The sequence below is a fragment of the Rhineura floridana genome, chromosome 16, assembly GCF_030035675.1.
Source record: "Rhineura floridana isolate rRhiFlo1 chromosome 16, rRhiFlo1.hap2, whole genome shotgun sequence".
In the NCBI taxonomy this organism is placed as follows: Eukaryota; Metazoa; Chordata; class Lepidosauria; order Squamata; family Rhineuridae; genus Rhineura; species Rhineura floridana.
This window is the reverse complement of record NC_084495.1, coordinates 9,335,357-9,351,261: the sequence shown is the minus strand read 5'-3', so window position 1 is coordinate 9,351,261 and position 15,905 is coordinate 9,335,357. Positions and strand designations below refer to the sequence as shown.

The window sequence follows — 15,905 nt, the reverse complement described above, 5'->3', positions numbered from 1 at the left end:
TTATACTGTGTTCAGACTGAGGCACTCTAGTTAAAGGAATCAAAGTTTTACACATCCCATACAAGCAATGTTCCCCTTTGCAGCCATTTTATACCTCTTTCTATAGGTTCTATAGGTGATGTAGGTTAGGCTTGGAGTTGGTACTTGGCCCAAGGGAGGAAGTGGGCAAAACCAATGATGATTTAAGTGAGTTTAAAATATGACCCTGCACATGCTGAGAGTGTTTTCTTTTTGTTTCTCTGGGTTGGCAAAATATGTCTTACTTGTGTTTTGCTGAAGGTTGTAAAACTCCACAGGCTCAGAACATTTCCGTAGTCCACCAATGCTTATCTCTAATGAATTTGTTAATCCTTAAGATGCCCCAAGTCTTTCACTGTGGCATTACATGGGTTCATTTTGGGGGAAATAGGGGCACCTTTGAGAACTGCACCAGAGTCCCCAACTACCTTAATCCTACCTTGTCTTTTGGACTTACTCCAGAGTAAACATGAATGCACATTTTCTATGTACTTTAGAGTAAGTGCCATTAAAATCCTTGGCAATTACTTCTGAGGAACAATGCATACTGTTGGGCTGTAACTACGCACACCTGGGAAGGCACATTGGAGAACTTACTCCTGGGTAAACATATTACACTACACAGCTGCTACAAGCCTTTGCACGTGTGTAGCTGGATTACAATAAGTCCCATTATTTTCAAGGGGCTTTACATCCACTTAGGTGTGTTAAGTCTGCTATCTTCCATGGGATAAAATCCCTTTGGAAATAGAGGGAGTTGTGTTTTGAGTAAACATGCATAGGATTGATCCTTAACAGATACTTACCTGTCAAGGCAGTAAGTTCCCAAATACCAGCTGCTGGAAACTGCAGGAGGGGAGAGTGCTCTTGCATCCAGGTTCTGCTTGCGGCCTTCCCATAGGCATCTGGTTGGCCACTGTGAGAACAGGATGCTGGACTAGGTGGGCCATTGGCCTGAACCAGCAGGCTGTTCTCATGCTCTTACAGGAAGAGTGAGAAGACTCAAAAGAAGCCACACCGGGTTGTCCACAGTCAAAGGCTAACAGTGAACAGTGGGGAGTTAGTTATAGGTTGGGGGCTTAATATTGTAAATGGGTGGTTGAGATATCAGAAACAGGTTAGTAGCAACAGGTTTTCTTGAGTTACTGCATTTCCTCTAGAAAGTCTACATGTGTGGGAAGGGGGAGGATATAGGCTGGCATTTTGATAACATCAATGTCATATGGAGGCTGTAAAAAACCTTGCATGAATGAGGATTTTACAAGAAGCACACTATGATAATCTCTACTGTTCTTACTCTGAATTAATAAATTTGGACTAAATACAACCCCTGGTTTTGCTATCCAGTTGAGGCCATGATTAAGACATCTGCTGGAGAAAGGACCCCCTCTGTCAGTCTCTTGATTCCAAAAATGCAGTCCAGCAGGGGAAGAGGTAGAAGATTTGTCTCCGTGTGGAACCCAGACAGCTAGTTCACAAATGGATTGAAAGTCACAAGATTTCTGTACTGATCGTTACTGTATGCTTTGAGCCATCTAATGAAGTAATAGAAAAGAAATTTAATATATATTAAGTACTAAGAATCATAAAACGGATTGTATAAATATATAAGAAAGTAGATAAGTCTCCTAGCCATCATTTTCCATTTAAGCCTTTCTTGACAAATGATTGCAGGGATTTTTGCCCCTCAGTACACTCCAATCACAGTGCTGTGATGTGGATGTTGAAGTAAGTACATCAGTTGTCAGCAATGTAGTGACAAATTCAGAAGTGCATGGTTCCTTCATGATGATCACAGACACTCACCCTTCTAAGATTTTACAACCTTCCAAGATTATAAAATAATCTGGCCAGGTTTGAACACAGCTTTCTGCTTCTCTATCAGTCACAATTTGACTGTCCTTTCTCACTGTTAAAGGTATTGCTTCAGTTCCTGAATTCAGTGTCTACGTGTTTATCTCCTGCTGCCACCAAACTGTTTGATGATGTAGATGGGATGCTATCATCAGGATTCACTGTCTCTTCTTCTGCAGTTACAGAATTCTCACTCTCTTTAACTCTTGGGATTTTGAAGTAGGAACTAAGACTGTGGGCACACTAGTCGCTTCAAAAGCAGCCAGAATGTTGGCTCAGCTGGCCACATCTCCCTTCCCACTGCTGCCTTCAGACCTTTCAGGACTGCCCACAGTAAAGCACTGGCCCAATCACTGTCTCTGCCTGAGCCTGCAGCAAAGCAGTATGTGTAGTGGTTAAAGTGTCAGGCTAGGACCTGGGAGACCAGGGTTTGAATCCCCATGCAGCCATGAAGCTCACTGGGTGACCTTGGACAAGTCACTATCTCTCAGCCTAACCTACCTCACAGGGTTGTTGTGGGGATTAAATGAGGAGAACCATGTTTGTACACCACCTTGAGCTCCCTGGAGAGAAGATGGGGTATAAATGCAACAAATTATAATAATAACAATTGGCCACCCCTGGAAAATAAACGGGTTGATCTACCAATCAGTTGTGAAAGCTTCCTGAAGCTGAATTTTAAAAAATGCACTGGAGCTGATCAGATGAGGTTTTAAGAGTAAAAAGGAGCAGAGTTTGACTAGAGTCATGTGCCCCCATTTTGAGAAGAGAGAGGTAGAGAGACACTGGAACCAGCACAACAGGAAGTGTGTCTCTATTCTAATAAAGCCTTACTTGCAATTGATACTCATTGGGGCTTGCATAACTGATTCACAAAGCTCTACCATGATAAAGAAAAACACACACTTTTTAGAAAAACTGATGTGTGCACAGGCTCCCACCTCTCTTTCTCTGGGGGCTTTTTGCTGCTGGGTTAAGTCAAAGCCTGTTTTCCCCCAAAATAAAGGAATTCACACTCTCTAAGCAGGCTAGGCACTTATTTTGCATAAGAATTTGTAACGTTTTGAACTTTGCCAGGTAAAAATTGATTTTTCCACCCCCTTTTCCTTCCACACATGCCTAGAATGAAAGAAAAACAGAGAAGTTTTAGCCCCATCATGCTTTTTTAAAAATCATCATCCTCATCATTATGCTGTAAGGTAAAGAACTTCCTTTGCTGTGTTTCCTTTCTTGGCTGCCATGCTAAGTCTCAGAGTATCTGCATTTGGGCAGAGCTTATGAGTTTTAGGAGGAAACTTAAGCATGGAAATTGCTGATCCTAACCTATAGTGTTGGCCACACCACACAAACATTCTTAGACATTTTCATTTCATCTTTCCATGCATAACACACACACTTTCTCCCCCCTAAATGTGTTATTTCTCTTTTCCTCCTCCTCCAGTACTCCTGACTTTGAGCTAGAACAAAACCACACAACTTCTCTCTCCCTCTGTTGCTTCTGGGTTAAGCATGAGAGCCTTGCTAATGCATTCTCCCACAACAGACAGCCCTAGGAACCAATCAGCATGAAAAGGGAGCATTTTAGCTACTGAGAAGAGTCTTCCTAGTGGCTGACTCACCTCATTTCACTCTGATTGGCTGCAATGAGCAGGAAAGAACAGAGAAACATGTTAGAAGGCTCTTCTCAGTGGCCAACATGCACCCCTTTCACTGATTGGCTCAGAGGATGCTGGAGACATAGGGACCCTGCTGGGCCCTGGCTTCCAAAAAAGGAAGAGTAAGAGGACTAAGACCCCCAAGATCCTGGATGACTTCACCCCTGGTTGTCAGTCCCCTTCAAGCTTTGTCCATGAAAGGCGGGCATAAGGAGTGGAGTTAGACTGTTCAGATGGCCTGCTTCTTTTTCCCTGAACAATTAAAAATCATAGCTCTTACTTTTTCTTCTTCTTCTTCATGCAGGATACAGCCAGGAGGGGGAAGGCTGGTGAGAAAAGGCTGACTTTCTCAAGTTTTTTATAATGGTAAAATCAAGTAGCACAATAGTCCCTGGATCTATTTGTCTGAAGGTTGACAGGTTCCTTACACAGAGACATCCGTATCAGGTATGTCCATAATTCTCACACTGATTGCCCCTTCAAAAAAAAAATTAGGGGAGGGAATATAATTTCTCTCTCTCTCCCCAAACAGGGAAATTTTTTCTTCCCAGAGAACACCTGCACTTTTCTGAAATTTGACGTGTTTCTGTTGGAAGTGGGACAAGAGCAACTCCTGTTTTGTTCTTTTGTTTAAACTCCAGAGGGTAGAGCTAAAGTCCTCCAGATGGATAGGCTTTGTTTACCTTTTACCTGTGATGCTCTGACTGACTTCTTTCTGTCGCTAGATTGTGATGCCTTTAGGGAAGTTTACCTGCCCCTCTTCCTTCCGCCCTTTCCACTCCTTTGTCCTCTGGCTGTCCAGGAGAGAGGAGACATCCCTCTGTCTCTGCTCTCTCCGAGCATGGGGCTAACTCCTACACCTGGGCATTATGCCTCCAACTTAGCTAGTTAGTTAGAACTAGGTATGCCTTTTCTATCTACTATGTATTTGTATAAATAAAGTAGCTTTTCTTATTTTACCAAGTCTCCAGTCTCAGTGATGCTGATGCAGGGTAAAAGCCTGCTTTCTTAGGCAAACACACTCACACGCTGGCACACTCGCATTTCAACATCTGCTTTTACTCTCTGCTGCTGTGGTGCTGCTTTTAAACAAAATTAAGTAACACAACTACACACAGTGCAACAGTTTCATCCTCTCAGTAGAGGCAGCCATGCCTGCAATTTGCATCAAATTCTAGCAGGAATAAAAAAGTTAAAATACTTAAAGAAAATAAGCTTTAATAAAAGTTCCCTGCACAAATTCCTTTCAGTGGATTGGCCTGAAATTGTCCACTCTGGAAGGGTTCCTTTGCCTGCAAATTTCATCCACTTATGTGAAAAAGAAAAAAGATTGAAGTCATGTTTAGATTCCCCATTATAGTCATAGGGACAAAACAGAACTTTGGGTTTGACAGATGAGATTCAGACCCAAATTGAATCAGAACAACAGTGGATCTGAAACATAATGGGCTGCTTCCAAATGCTAGAGACACATGGTGAATCTTGTAGTAGCTGCAGATTGCTAGTATTTAGCCCATGATTGCTAGTATTTAGCCCAGTGTTGGACAGGTAATCATTTGTGACATGGTGAGCGTAAACAGCAGCTTGCTAGTTTCTATTAAATTCAGGTTTCCTTTCAACATCAGATTTGAAGAAATGAGATGCTTAGCATGCTGTTTAAAAATCTGATTTAACCCTGATTTTGAAAAAATTAATCCACCTGAGCAGAGCACCTGGGGGAGGGGGGAAGAGAGCAGAAACACTAAGGCCAAGAGCACTCTAGTCTATCCCTCCCATTTCTTCCTGCAACTCATTTGTCCCTCATCACCACAGGCAAACACCTAGATTAACTAGGAACATGCAGCTCCAGCCTGCATCTACAACAAGTATGGTATGGAAACGAGGGTGTTGGACTAGTACCTGCAAGACCAGGGTTCAAGCCCCAACTCAGCCATGAAGCTTACTGGGTGGCCTTGGACCAGACATCTTCCCTCAGCCTAACCAGTCTTACAAGTTGTTGTGGTTGGAAGTGTGGCAAGAGTAACTCCCATTTCGTTCTCTTTGCATGCCTGAGGGAGATAGATAGTCCTCCAAGGTGGCTAGGCTGTCTGTCTGTCTTTACCAGTAGTCCTCTACCTGTCTCCCTTCTGTTGTAAACTGATACCCATAGGGAAGCTGATCACCCTTTCCAAACTCTCCTTCTCCATCCAGCTGAGAGGAAACTTTTTTTCTTTCTTCTTCTCCTCTAGCATGGGGCTGATGTCCAACCCTGGCCATTGTGCCTCCAAATTAGCAAGTTGGTTGTGTCTTTCCTATCAACTATGTATTGCTATAAATAAAGTATATTTTCTTATTGTATAAAGATTAAAGTACTCAGTGATTTGAACACATGGTAAGAGCCTGATCCTCTAAGGTAAATCACACAGCACATGCTGGCTTAACTCCACTGAGCTTAGTTAAATTCTCTGCTAATGCACAACAGTTGTGAGGCTAAACTAGGGATGGGGTGAACCATACGTGCCACCTTATGCTCTTTAGAGGAAAGGTGGAATATAATAACTAATAAAATAGAACAGAATCTCTAGATGCTAGGCAAGGCTGGAGAGCTATCGTAGGCAGCTAAACTCTTGGGCCACAGAATACTAAATACCAGATTCAAGTCAGAGGTTGGGCCGCTACTACTCAGAAGAAAAGGATCAAAATACTGTTGGAATATATGTGGTTCAACTCCAACTTGTGGGTTGAGGCTGCATGGCGTTAAAAAGGGTAGCTAGGTTGCTAGGCTATACCTGTCCTTTGATCTCCTGCTGTCTCCCCCTTCCTGCTAGACTGATATGCAAAGGACGTTGATCCCTGTTCCTTCCCTCCTTCTTACTTCTTCTTTCTCTCGAGAGGCAGAGCAGACATATTCCTTTGTCTCTCCCTCTCCTCCAAAGCATGAGGGCAAGCACTGGGCTCAGTGTTTGCAGCTCCAACTTAGCTAGTTAGCTAGATATAGGACTCTTTCCTATCAAGTATGTACTTCCAGAATAAAGTAGTTCTTTCTTATTTTAAAGCTTCAAGTCTCTGTCTGACTAATTTGCAGGGAAGGTAGAATCTTAGCAAAGATTCAAACACACACACGTAAGGTCGCTCAGAACTCTCTGTTCCCAGCATCGCGACTCTCCAACAAATACTAGACACATCTTTATTGGCAATTTAGTACATACATTTGGAAACATAAATCTGGCAAGGGTCTGTGCTATAAAACAAACTTCATGCAATTCCAGAAACAATTGATTCAGGAGACACCCATCAGTGCTTGCCTGCTCTGCCTCTTAGCGGATAATGCACAGAAGTGGTCATACAACTATCAAGTTTTTAAAAGTGTTTAAAGGCCATGGGGGGGTACCATCTGGAACAAAAACCACAGGGTAGCTACACTTGTGCAACTAAGTCTTTGGTAGGCACAGAATGATACATAGATCAGCTGGCCCTGAGTATATCCTCCTAGGAGTGGGGATACTAAGATGTTGCTTTTCATGTGGCCACTCAACACTACTTTGTCATGACTTCAGTGGCAATATTTGCAGCATTCATTTCAGGGGTAGCCTTTGGGCTTTGCCTGGTCAGTGGTTTCACTACCGAGCTATGAGGTGACAGCACAGAATTAGCTCTTCCCAGAAATAAGTCTTGGTGGATAACCAATGCCTTGGCCAACATCTTTGTGTCCAGACACACACACATACACCATCATTTTGGACACAACACAATTCATCCCATACAAACACATTTTGCTTGCCTTTAGAGATGGAGCCATCAGAGTTAGAGAAGGGAGAGTACGGTTGTATTAACTGTGCATTTGCAACTGAATGCATTTTGTGGTCTGCCATCCAGTCCCAGAACAAAAGGAAAAGCTGTGCAGGATGGAATCCATACAACTTGGCTCCAGCTTTCTGTCACCATGGTGGAAACGGTTGAAATTAAATATCCCATTCTTTTCATTTGTTTTCTTTAAAAAAATTATCCAATGGAAATGTATAATGATCCATTAGGAAACATCACTTGTCTCTGAGGTAACTCTCTCTAAACTAGTGCATTAAAGTGTGTGGCAGGTATTTAGAATGAAAAGCCTCGTTGCAACATACCAATGCCTTGTTTGCAAAAAGGTGAATAATATCAATGCATAATGGAGCACTACATTTAAAACAGTAGTCATTCTAGTTAATATATATATATAGTAAAACATCCTCAATGTCCTTTATTCTAAAAAAACCATTCTGTGACTGTCTGGCATGGGGCTGGGTTTTGGAAGGCAAGCCTCACTTCTTAAATTAGGCAAGGATTTCATGCCTCCTCGATTTAGTCAGTGATGTTTCACTTCCCAGGTTCAGCTCTAAGGTGCAACCAGGAACACTTCCGAGTGGGAGAGTTGCTGGAGACAAGATGATCGCCCCGTCATCCTCGGAGTGCCCAGGAAGTAACTGCACATCTGGTGTGTTGTGAAATGCAGGAAGACGGTCACAGATACTTTGAAGGTCCTCCACACCACCACCAAATGCTGGCAGAGCTGTTCTCCTGTAGGCACCACAGAAGTGAGGATGGTCAATGGAGGAGAATCTGAAAGGAGAGTCATCCTCCAGAAGGATCTGCTGCTGCCTTTCACAGAAGAATCTCTGCTTACACCAGAATCGTGAGCAAGGATAGTAAACACCCCAGTAAAATGTTACAGTAACAAGGGCTCCTGCACAAAACCAAATCAACCTCACCCAGTCTGGAAACAGAAGAAAGACAGTTATTTATTTATGGCATTTGTATACCACTTTTCAGGCAGACCTCACAAAGCAGTTTACATAAGATTATGACAACAATAAGTATTGGTTTTTTAAAAAAAGTTATGATAAACTGGAAAAGACAACTTGTTTATTTAAGAAGAAACTGTTCCTGCTTCTCCTCTACCCTCAGGGCAAGATGGTTCTGCAGGTGCCCCAGTGGTGACAGTTGGGGGAGAGAGGGAGGCAGGGGTCACTTTAGGAGCTGGACACTGACATGCAGGAGGGCATTAGTTGTTGGAATATATGTGGTTCAACTCCAACTTGTGGGTTGAGGCTGCATGGGGTTAAAAAGAGTAGCTAGAGAGGAGACCTCTTGGTTGCTAGGCTATACCTGTCCTTTGATCTCCTGCTGTCTCTCCCTTCCTGCTAGACTGATATTCAGAGGATGTTGATCACAGTTCCTTCCCTCCTTCTTACTTCTTTCTCTTGAGAGGGGAGTAGACATATTCCTTTGTCTCTCCCTCTCCTCCAAAGCATAAGGGCAAGCACTGGGCTCAGTGTTTGCAGCTCCAACTTCACTAGTTAGCTAGATATAGGACTCTTTCCTATCAAGTATGTACTTCCAGAATAAAGTAGTTATTTCTTATTTTAAAGCTTAAAGTCTGACTAATTTACAGGGAATCTTTAGCAAGGATTCAAACACACACATATAAGCTCGCTCAGTACTCTCCGTTCCCAGCATCGCGACTCTCCGACATTAGTCACAGTTATCAGTGCTTTGCTCTATTTCCTGAATTATTTTGTTCAACATTTTTATTGTTAAGCCATCTTGTGAAGGATCACCTGAAAAAGGGTTGAAAGAAGGGTACAATTTCAATCCCATTTACCTGGGACAAAGCAACATAGGTCAATAGAATTGAGGTTGCATGAACACTTTGCTGGATGTGGGTGCTACTGAAATCAGTAACGTAAGTTAGCCATCCTATTGACTGGTTCCCATTGTAATCAATGGGAACCAAGTGTTGGAATTTTATTGAGTTGCGTAGCAGAGTTGTGTAGCACTGCGGAACGGAGACTATTGAGCGAGCTTAGTTTGTGTGTGTGTTTGAATCTTTGCTAAGATTCTACCTTCCCTGCAAATTAGTCAGACAGAGACTTTAAGCTTTAAAATAAGGAACAACTACTTTATTCTGGAAGTACATGCTTGATAGGAAAGAGTCCTATATCTAGCTAACTGGCTATGCTGGAGCAGCCTGCACTGGTCCCAGTGCTGGCCCTCATCCTGGTTGAGAGGAGAGACAAAGAGAAGATGTCTGCTCCCCTCTAGAGAGAAAGAGAACACTGAGAAAGGTGAGAAGGAACTGGGATCAACATTCCTTTGCTTATCAGCCTAGCAGGAAGGGAAGAGACGGCAGAGGATCAAAGGGATCGGTATAGCCTCAACCAGCAAGCGGTCTAGCTCTCTAGCTACCCTTATTAACCCCATGCAGCCTCAACCCACCAAGTTGGAGTTGAACCTCATACATTCCAACACCAAGTTCAGCTAACTTAGGCTGCAATCCTAACCCCACTTCTGTGGGGAAAAGCAACACTGAATTCAGTATGACTTACTTCTGTGTAGACATGGTTAGGATGGCAGCCTTAGTTTGCATCTAACCCAGAATCTGTAATCATCACCGATGCCGTACCGCAAAATCCTAATCATGGCTACTCAGAAATATGATACCGCGAGAGCTAGGGCTTGTTAAGAGTGGTGTTGCCCTGTAGATCAAAAGAGGGGATCACCTCCTCTGTGGTAGCAACTAGCTTGGGCATCTGGCACCGTTAATATATGGTTTCCATCATATGCTGAAGATGCACCTTTTTACCCTGGCTATATAGTATATGTTTTCAGGATTCCCTCTATTCCTGTGACTGTGATTTGTTTTAAACAGTTTTTAATATTGAAATTTAAATTGCTGTAATCCATCCTGGGACCTTATGGTGAACAGCGGGTAAGAAGAAATAACAACAACCAATGCCAGCAATGGTTTGGGGTCAAATCAGTGTTGCAGAGTCGTGAAATTAGAGAGCATCTGAGTGAGCTTTGTGCGTTTGAATCCTTGCTAAATATTACACCTTCCATGGAATTAGTCAGACTAAGACTTTAAGCTTCAAAATCAGAAACAACTGCTTTATTCTGGAAGTACATACTTGATAGGAAAGAGTCCTAATCTAGTTAACTAGCTAAGTTGGAGACACAAACACTAAGCCTAGTGTTTGCCCTCATGTTGTGAGGAGACAGAGAAGAGAAGACGTCTTCTCTCATTCTCTTGAGAGAGAAGAAAAAACATCCTAAGAATAACAGTTCACATAGGAAGGAAGAGTTAGAGAGGAGACCTTCTGATTGCAAGGCTGTACCTATACTTTGATCCCCTGCTACCTACCCATTTTAACCCCATGCAGTCCCAACCCACCAATTCAAGCTGAACCACATATTCCAACAATAAGCACATTTGCAAATCGGGAAAAAACGCTGTTGTGAGCATCACACACATAGCGCAATCACGCATGCGCGGCAACCAATTATATTGGCTACAACAGAATGCTTCTTCTAAGCCTAATGTCCGTGTGGGTAGGGAAGGGAAAAGGGATCTTAGAAGTGCCAGGGAAGGCATCTGCGGGCACCTATGTTCCTGTGGACAATACACTGGCACCCCTGCTAGATACAAGGAGTTGCATCATTTGCTGCGCACCGATCCTTATGTAACTGAAACGGCATCTCGGACACACAGGAAGGATCAGAAGGCAAACCTCAAGGTTTTCAGAAGTACAAAACAAAAAACCCGAACTGTATGTTCACGGGTGGGGGGGAGGGGGGGAGACCTGGAAATAGCCCAGTGAAGACCAAGCAGTGTTCAATGGCCACAGAATGAGTGTTTGTTGAGGGAGGGGAAAAACAGGGCAGAGGAGAGGAAGGGACTAAACAGTTTACTGGTGGGAGCAGGTTGACTGCATTTTTTAAAATTCAGTTTCAAAGAGATTTCCATCAGGGGAGGCTGTTTCCACCTGCCTTGCCCCACCCTCCAACCCAGGAGGCCTTCAAACGCAGCTTCTTTCGGAGGACTTTCTGGCCCTTTGGGTTGGGCTGTGGGGGTTTGGGGGATGGGGGGGAGATTTTTGTATCAGCTTGGGGGTCAGTTTTTAAATATTTTTGCTTTGGCTTTGTAGCAGCCACTCCAGCCCCCTTAAAGATGGACAGGGATAGCTCCCCAATAGCGTAGTGGCAAATTCAGAAGTGCAGGGTCCCTTCATGATAGCCATAGCCATGCCCCCTTCTATCGTTTTTTATTTTTTATTTTAGAATGAGATCGGTGTCAATACCTTCTCCAGCAACAACAGATGTCTCCAGGAGCCAATCAGCATAAAAGGGGAGAGCGTTAGCTGCTGAAAAGAGTATCCTCAGTGGTTGACTCACCTCCATTCACTCTGACTGGCTCCAATCAGCAGGAAAGGACAAGAAAATATGCTCCAAAACTTTTCTTAGCAGCTAACACACTCCCCTTTCATGCTGATTGGCTCACAGGATGCTGGAGACGCAGGAATCCTGCTGGGATCCTCCTCCCAAAAAAGTCTAAGACCCCCGAGACCCTGGACGACTACACCCCTGTAGCTCCCCTTACTTGACACAGGGGGCGAAGAATGCCAGATCTCTTGGCCGCAGGTGGGGCGCTGCTCCTCGTCTTCAGCGGCCTCTTCTAAGGAGCAGCCGGAGGTCTGGCCGCAGGTTCCGCAACAGTACTTGACGTCCTCGCCGTCGTACTGCTCCGCGCACTCGAAGTCATCCACCACCGGCGGCTCCATCCCGTAGAGCCAGCGGCTGCACATTTCATCATCCTCAGCCGTCGTCGAAGCCTCTCCTCCTCCTAGACCAGGGCCAGGGCGCAGCAGCAGGGCCAGGGCGCAGAGCAGAGCCCACTCCATGGCGTCAGCTTCTCCAGGCCGGGGCCGCTCGCAGCGACGCCTCTTCCCCCCGCAGGCCGGCTGCCCCAGGCGAGTTATTCCAAACCCGCCCCGTCTAATAAACACGCTCGGTCCACTAAAACCACCTTTTATATTCCCTCAAGAAACGAGGGCGGGAAAGCAACTCGTCTCAGCTGGTCTGGCGGCCCCGATCCCTGCCAGACAAGGACCTCTTGGGATCATCGTTACATGGGGGAATTGTCTTACCCTGAGTCAGGCCCTTGGTTCATCAAGCTGAGAATCTTCTCCGCTATTTGGCAGCGGTTTTCCAGGGTTTAGATTGGGGAGGGACCATTCCCACTCCTCACTGGGGACGCCGGGACTTGAACCGGGAACTTTCTGCATGCAACGGAGGTATCTTAAGGCAGTTCCAACGCTGCTCCCCCCCCTCTTGAAATGGAGGCAAATAACTCCTGCTGCAAGCGGACCATGAACCCGTCTCTTGGCCCTGAATTGTGGGTGGCTAACAGCACAAGCCCATTCAAGCTTACTCAGAAGTAAGTGCCATAGGGAGTCACAAACAAACCAAGCCAGCTTATGTTTGCTTGGAAGTAATGTCATATTGTGCCCTCCAGAGGCATCCATCCTTAGAAATCAGTTGGATCCCATGCAGGACTACTGGGAAGTCTCACTTTATTTAGTGGAGCTTTTTCTCAAGAGTCAGCATGGTGTAGCGGTTAGAGTGCTAGACTAGGAGGACCACGTTTAAATCCCCACTGCGACCATGAAGCTCATGTTTGGGATCTTTCACCCTTACCTACCTCTCAGGGTTGTTGTGAGGGCAATACTGAGGCGGGGTGCTAAACTCTGTACTCTGCCTTGAATGAACATCTTGAAGTAAAGGCAGGATATAAATGTAGTAAATAAATAAAATGAATGAATGTGTTTACTGAGCACTCAAAAATAAGCACTATTGAACAATGTTGGACTTCCTCCTGAATACACATTAATGCACATCTTTCACTTACTTGGCTATTAAGGGCCATTAAAATCTTTGGCAATTACTTCTGAGCAAAAATGCATACTATTGGGCTGTAAACATACTCACTTGGGAAAGCACATTGAACCCTGTGAGACTTATTTCTGAATAAACATGCACTATCCTGCTATGCTCATGTGCATATGTGTGGCTAGATTCCCTAAAGAAGTAAGTTTTACTATATTTGATGGGACTTACTCCCAGGTAGGTGAGTTAAAATTGCCATCTTACATTGCAGTAAACCTCTTTGGATATAGTGGGACTTAATTCTGAGTAAACATAATAATAATAATAAAATAATAAAATTTTATTTGTTAGTCGCCCATCTGTCTGACTTAACAGACATGCATAGGGTTGTTCTGTTAAAGAGCTTAATTATAAGTGGAAAGGCTAAATGGGGCCAGAGCCCACATCAAGAAAATCTGCAATCACAGGAAGACCCAAAAGATCTCTGAAAGACCCCTCCCCCCCAACTTGACATTGAAACTCTAGAAAGTCTTGGTGCCACTGCTTAAAAGGCGCCATGGAATGTTGGAATTCTGGGAATGCACCTTAAATAGGCACCATCTCTGTTATCTTTTCGGCACCTTTTGAAGACCTTCCTCTTTCAACAAGCCTTCTAAGTTGAGATCTTATCCCAATCTGCTTCTGTGTTGGAATTGCTTTTTACTATGTTTTTAAACTTTTTTTAAAAAAAAACTATGTTTTTTAACATTTTTTAAAGAAAGATGTCTTCAAGACTTTTTAGAGAAATGTTTTTAAAGTTGTTTTGTTTTAATGTATTTTAAAGTCTTTATAATGTTTTAAAGTGTTTTTAGTGCTTTTTTGGTCACCCTGGGCTCCTGCTGGGAGGAAGGGATATAAATCAAATAATAAATAAAAATAAATGAATTGGTTTTGCATGTCTGAAGGGAGATAGAGAGGAGTCCACCAGGTTGGTAAACTGCATCTGTCATTTGCTCACCTACTAATCTTCCTTCCTGTAAACCAATACTTCTTGGGGATTCTGACCACACCTTACAACTGTCCTTCCTGCTTCATCTCCATCTCTTTGACATATTAGACATCTTTGCTTTGTCTCTCTTAGCATGAGGGCAAAGACCATGCCAGGACCTTGTGCCTCCAATTTAGCTAGTTACAGAGCAAATCCAACTCAGGTGAAGCCTGTGTAAGTGGTGCCAACACAAGAGAAACCGACATAAAGTTCCATCACATCCAGTTGGCATTCAGGAGCCTCTGGGTTGGCTCAACACTGACTTATCCAGGAGCTGTGCACAGGGACCGGAAAGTAAAAGCCTGCTCTCCCAAATACCCCTCCTGGGGAGTAAGCCCTCTTCATTCACTTCTATTGTATTTATTTTCTTAGACCTTTTTTCTGACATAACTTTTGCTTGAATAGGGACCTGCAGGAGCACTCTGAACACAAGTAGGATGTGGCCTAAGTCCCCTCCCTCGGCCACTCCCCCAACATGCCCCTTCTATAGGACCTATGCCGGTTTATGCTGGCGTCACTTATGCTGGTCTCAGCTGAACTGGTTTAGACCCCGGATGAGCTGGCTGGGCAAGCTGAGCCCCAGCTGAGCCAGGCTGAGGGACTTACACCAGCATAGCCCAGCTGAGTCAGAACCCAGCCAGCTCAGTCAGAGATCCACCGTATCCAACTCCCCTCAGCCTGGATTGCACCCTTAGAACTAGAATCCCTTTCCGATCTATTATGTATTTCCTTCAGTAAAGTAAGCTTTTTCTTATTTTACCAAGTCTGAAGCCTCAGTGACTACAGCAGAGTTAAAGTCTGCTTCTTTACAGGTAAAGTCCACCCCCACTTTCTCCAATGAGTTTGGGAGACTTGTGGGGCGGGGGGAAGTGGAGAAGGTGATTCCTTGGCAGCTCAGATGTGAACCAGAAGAGAATTTGAGGCTCTAATGCTGTTCTGTCACCCCCCCCTGCATTTGCCTAGGGGGGTGGAGAGATGTTAATTTTGATGAATTCAGATAAGCAATAAAGATTGATACCAAGATGTGCTAATTAGGTTGCTTTATTTGTTAACAGCTAGCAGATTATGATTCTTCAGAGCAGATAATACTTTACCATGCGGTTACTCAAGGAGGCTCCCTTTTGTTATAATATATGGAAGGGAGTCTCCTGACTATTGGATTAACAGCCTTCCCTATGCCTCCAGGACACTATGCTATCAATGTTCAATGGTTGATATCTGCTGTTGATGTGCCCTGCACTGTGCTCTGAGCTCCCTTTATGATAGGCAGAGAAATGACTGTAATATGTAATTTCTAGTTTTGTAGGTGGCCAATAGGTGGCACTGCCAAATCAACTCACTGGATGTTTACTTTCTGTTCCCACAGTTCTCATGATCTCACCTTCTGTAATCATAACATCACTGATAAGACATCTTAGCTCATCCTCTCTCTATTTCAAATGAGATTTGTGCTTTCTGCATGAATCACTTCTTGCCCAGGCAGTGAACTCAGCCTGCATTTCAAAGCTGACCACTAGATAAGAACTGCAAGCAAGCACTTTACTTTCCATGGTGCATTATTGTTTCAGACCGAAAATTAGGCTATAGAGGAGGAAATTAAAGAAGCAGTTGTGGGATTCTACATAACCAAAGAGCCCTTGACAATACAAATGCTCATCTCAAAAAACGAG

At 44.0% G+C, this 15,905-nt stretch overlaps 1 protein-coding gene across 2 annotated transcripts; it reads right to left on the bottom strand.

Annotated features, from left to right (window-relative positions):
• Positions 1–6,679: 6,679 nt before the first annotated feature.
• LOC133371452 (uncharacterized) lies at positions 6,680–12,597 on the bottom strand. 2 transcript variants are annotated; one of them, XM_061598907.1, is made up of 2 exons: positions 11,923–12,597; positions 6,680–8,063 (listed from the first exon to the last, which is right to left on the bottom strand). In XM_061598907.1, exons 1-2 carry the CDS (start codon positions 12,221–12,223, stop codon positions 7,882–7,884), a joined length of 483 nt encoding a protein of 160 aa, XP_061454891.1. In that variant the 5' UTR covers positions 12,224–12,597; the 3' UTR covers positions 6,680–7,881. The 2 variants fall into 2 exon arrangements, with proteins under 2 accessions (XP_061454891.1, XP_061454890.1); XM_061598906.1 differs by having other exon boundaries at positions 6,680–8,259; positions 11,923–12,588.
• Positions 12,598–15,905: the final 3,308 nt, after the last annotated feature.

Excerpts from the sequence above, each read along its gene's own strand:
- LOC133371452 (XM_061598906.1), bottom strand. The coding sequence starts at position 12,223 with ATGGAGTGGGCTCTGCTCTGCGCCCTGGCCCTGCTGCTGCGCCCTGGC. Across the intron at positions 8,260-11,922 it reads TTCTTCGCCCCCTGTGTCAA|ACTGGGTGAGGTTGATTTGG; the intron begins GTAAGGGGAGCT and ends TTCTGTTTCCAG.